Raw genomic sequence first — 4,840 nt, forward strand, 5'->3', positions numbered from 1 at the left:
ACTTAAACGATGTCAACTTAACATCAGGAAAAGATTAAAAAATCGATCGAACAAAAGCCTTCAAACCTCCCTTTTGAAACTTAAAACCCGCCCCAACAAGGGTGTCTTCAACTTGGTTATAAAACTCCTGCTCTGACGGGGTGAGCGATGGACGGCTCAGCTTATTTCCCATTTTGTCTCCACTCCCTCCCCTACGGTAAAAGGAAAAACAAAGATCGAAAGGCCCAACAAACTCACGACTTTTCTTCGCCTGATGGCACGAGCCAACAGAAAAGTGAAGGGAGGTGGCCGCCTCGCTCGATCGGCTGCCGTCCGATGCTCCTGGCAGGTCCTGATCGATACCTCCTTGGTACCTTCTACTAGAACGCAGGAGGGTCCCTCGGAGGAACTGGACAACCCAAGGCCGTTTCTTCTTCCCACAGTGGGAACGGCTCACCAGGGGAACCCAAAAGGGTGCCCCACGTTGGGCGCCAGTTGTCGCCAACTGCCCAGTTCCCTGGCAGGGGTCTTCTGGGTGCCACGACCTTCCCAAGTGAGTCACCCAATGAGAGACGGCCTCAACCCAGGCGGCACAGGCACTCCTCTAGAGTGATCAGCTCTTTTGTGAGATCACAGAAGCGATCAAGCCTGTCAGCTCTCGCCAGGCTGTGGCTGCCAAAGCAGCTTCCTTCTAGGCAGGGGTTTACGCAGGTGGCGCGGGAGAAACCACAGGAGCCGGGGGTCTTCTTCAGGAGCCTTCTTTATTCTCCGACGACTCTCCGAGGAAGGACCCCAAAGGTCTCGGGAGCTGGATTTTTATTCTTAACTCAGGGGGTGGGGTTTACTAAAGCAACCAATAGTGGCGCGGATTGAAAAGTTAGCCAATCGGAGAAGGGATCCAAAAAGAACCAATCAGGATACAGAACTGAGAGGAAGACACAACAACCAATCAGGGGTAAGGTGATTAACATATCAGGAAGTAACTTTAACTGCCAACTTCAAACAACAAGGGGTTAGACAACTAGGTTAGGGAAATTCAAGGGCTAGACACCCTCCATGGGAGAGCCGGGAGCGTTGCTCCCTCTGCATAGTCTTTGGGGGTCTCCACAAACAGCTTTCTTTGTTTCCCATAGGTATTCTGCTTTCTGCCAGGAGCAGTGAATGAACCACTCCAGCTGACCTGTGAATTACATCTCCAGAATGAGCAAGGATCCTGCACAACAGCGCCTCATCTAATCTTTCCTCTTCCTCTGTGCTGAGGGAAAGTCAAGGTAGATTCATGTTGAATGTCTGAGTTCACCCGGTGGCTGATAAGACCTCTTTTAATGGATCCAGTACATTGAGTAATTATCCCAATCAACACAATCATTGTGTACAATGTGTCTCATGTATCAATGAAAATGTGCATTTGTGACCCATCTGTGGAACACCAGTGGTGGTGATTCTCTTTTCCTATCCCTACTCTCACACATGACCTTTAATGAAGTAGCAGAGGTTTTGTTTTTAAGAGCCTCTGGTGGAAACAAAAGAAGCGGGAATAGTGGAGGTGCAGATAGGGAGACAGTAACTAAAGAGATTTCATAAATCTGAAGTACCTAGGCAGAACTTGTGGGGAAGTTCCAGCCCTTCTGCTTTTGAAGGGTCTGCTCAGAACCACAGGTTTGGAAGACAGACAGGTCAGAGATCAGACCTTACCTTAGTAAGGATGGGGAAATTAGGCCTTCCCCTCCTCATTGGCTTGAATTTGAAACATTCACTTTGTCCAACATTTCTGCTCCCCTAAGGTGAGGACTTTTGTAACTACTGTCCAGGAGAGTAGGCAGGAAAGCTGTGCATGGTGGTGTGACAGCTTTTCTTCGGGAATGGCTAAGGAGACTGAGCTGGAATCCTCCACTCCCCTCCCAGGTGGTACATGGTGATTAGTTTCAAGATCATATTAAATAGGATCTATATGTACATAAGCTGATTTTTAAAGAAAACTTGTACTTTTAGAGAGAGTTATTCTTTGTCCACATGGAGACACAGGATGCCAGTGTAAGTAGCACAGAATCCAAGTTTGCACATTGTCCCTCTGCTCCATGGCAAGTGCCCAGGGTGTTTTTTGTGTGGCAAGGCAAGAGCAGCTCACAGCAGTTTCGGGTTGCTGTTCAGTCGGAGGCTGGAGTACATCCCCACATGCCGCACCAGGTTGGGCTCCACCACAAAGGCATTCTCGCCCTTGCCCCTCAGCAGCGAGTAGAGGGCGGTGTCCTTGGCAAAGCCCTGGCGGCAGCGCACCCCCCGCAGGTATCCTAAGGCCCGGCGGGCAGAGGCAGCGGGGAAGAGCATGGCAGGTGTGCAGCACTCACTGGCCGGCACCAAATTGTAGAGCGCAGGGTGCAGGCGGCGCAGCTCCAGCCCATAGTGCCGCCCCACCAGCTCCGACAGGGCCATGCTGTACAGGGCAAAGAACACCACCAGACACCAGCTGGGGCCTGCACGCCCTGCAGCCCAGCAGTATGCACAGGTCAGCACTGGCCCCAGGAACATGCCCAGGCCCAGCCACTCCAGGATCCTCATGGGCTCAGGGTTGAAGTAGCGCTGGAGCCTTTCAGAATGAAGCTTGAAGTAGAGAGCATCTCTGAGGTAGGGCTTGGAGAACCGGGCCGAGAAGAGGTGCTGCAAGACAGAAAATATCTCCTCCTCTGGCACAGCATCATCTTCCATGAGGAGGATGTACTCTGGGTTGTACACCAACAGTGATTGCTCTAGGCAGAAGATGTAGTCCTGCTTCTCCTTCTCAAACTGGTTCAGGCTGGGGTCAGGATTCTTTCCAATTCTGCCACGACTGACCATAGGAAAGAGGCAGCTCAGCAGCCTGACATCCTGATGGCTGCTAGGGTCTGACTCCACATTACAGTGGAGCATGCGGTGTCTCTGGCAATGCACCCCACATTTCTGGAGGAGGCGGTGGAAGTGGGAGGCCACTTGCAAGACATAGTGGAAATCATTTCACCTCTGCACTGTGATAATGATGATCAGCAGCAAGGGCTGGAAGGCATCACTGCCAGAGCCCGTAGAGATGTTTGGCATCTGCATCTTCTCAAAGTAATGGAGAGCATCCTGGCCTTCCTGCTGGTTCTGCTCCAGGAACTCCTGGCTCATGGGGTTCAGGTGCCACTGCCGCAGGTAGAAGTATGTCCTGGTTTAGGGCAAACTTGGGATGAACCTCCAAATGGGGTTCCTCTGGAGAGCAAACTCAAATGGCCCCTCCCTCCAGCAGATCTGGCAAAAGAGCTTCCTCAGAGAAAAGTGGAAAACCTATTCTTTTAAACAAACAAAATGCCCATAAGCATAAAGAATGAATAATGTGAAACAATAAAACCTCTTGCCACTCCAAAGAGAGATGGCAAAACTGAGGAAGTCTTTGCATAGCACAGCTCACTCAGTCTCCCACCAGTCCCAGTCCCTCAGGAGGTCCTAGCCCTGGTGGGCTGCAGATGCAAGCCTTCAGTGCTCCTCTGGGTTTTTCAGTCCAGAGCAGATTTAAACAGTCCCAAGAAAAACAAACAAACAAAACGAAAACAAATCAAAACCAAAACCAAACCAAACCAAAAACCCCCAAAAACAAACAAACAAAACCACCCCCAAAAAACCCACAAAAACAAAAACCCCCAACAACAACAACAACAAAACCCCCAACCAAACAAAAAAACCCCACAAACAAACAAAAAAACACCCCAACAACAACAACAAAACTGTCCAGGAAGTTTGTTTGTCTCAGATAACTAAACTAACTAAAGGCAAAAAAAAATTCTCTGTCCGCCCGCTGTCCATGTCACCAATGAACAACAATGTCCTGAGGGAAAAAAAGGCAGAGGAGTGAAGAGTGAACACTGTTTTTCAAAACAAACGGAGCTCTTCTTTCCCTGCTTCCCTCTCAGAACCCATCTTAAAGGCACAGAACTCAATATACAACACAAACCAACAGCTGGAGATACGAGCATCATAAAGTCACCCTAGGACAAAGTAAGAGTGGCAGATCAAAGGTGCCAGCACACCAAAAGTCACCACGGTCAGGATGAGGAGATGGATGAAAGGGCTAGACCAACAGCACCACCTCTCACAGAGCTGCCAGGCTCGGTGTAACATAACTGCTGCAGAAGGAGGGCACTCCTGCACTGCTCATGCCCTCAATCCTTCACTCCCAATGCACCCTTCTCCCTGGACTGCAGGGTACCAATGGGGCCATTGCTGCCAAAAGCCTGTACAGGTTGTTCAAGCTTAGAAAGGAAGACAAAAGAGTGGCTACTGAAATAGGAAGTGACAAAGATAATAGAAAGCAGGGGACTAGTCTCTGAGTAAGCCAAAATACAAGGCCCCTGTGGAATCCCTTGAAGTGGAGGGATCACAGAATAGTCCTGAGAGGTTAAGGACAGATGAGCCAAACTTAGTTTGCAGCAAAGGACCCCTAAGGCCTTTTTTAGCACATAGGAGCTCTGATCTAACCAAGCTCCAAAGGACATGGTGTGTTTGTTACTGTGCTTCAAACACGTAACAATAGGCAAGGAGGATGCAGGATGTGTGGAAATCTCTTTTTTTTAAAGACACAGAACTTAGAACAGAACACAGAACCCTATCTGGTGACAGTGACATAATATGTTTAGATCACAGCCAAGGAGCAAAGCCAGATCTCTTGTATCTTAGTCTAGCACATGTTGAAGAGATAAACTTTTATGTCTTTGGAGGCACACATGCTTCTCTCCTGCTGCTCACACACTTCCAAATGTGTGTTTTTTCACTCTCTTCCCCTGAGTGTGAAGCCACATAACAAAGACACTAATTTACTTCTCTGAAGGCCTGTGTATGCTAAGGGTTATGT

General features: G+C 49.1%; 1 protein-coding gene across 1 annotated transcript; it reads right to left on the reverse strand.

The window, feature by feature from the left end:
* Positions 1-1,834: 1,834 nt before the first annotated feature.
* Positions 1,835-4,214, reverse strand: LOC136373658 (post-GPI attachment to proteins factor 4-like). The gene is given in 2 exon segments (XM_066338594.1): positions 1,835-3,160; positions 3,977-4,214. Coding segments are annotated over 2 exon segments (1,191 nt in total). The 5' UTR covers positions 4,111-4,214; the 3' UTR covers positions 1,835-2,103.
* Positions 4,215-4,840: the final 626 nt, after the last annotated feature.

Source organism: Sylvia atricapilla, chromosome Z (assembly GCF_009819655.1).
Source record: "Sylvia atricapilla isolate bSylAtr1 chromosome Z, bSylAtr1.pri, whole genome shotgun sequence".
NCBI classification, from domain to species: domain Eukaryota; kingdom Metazoa; phylum Chordata; class Aves; order Passeriformes; family Sylviidae; genus Sylvia; species Sylvia atricapilla.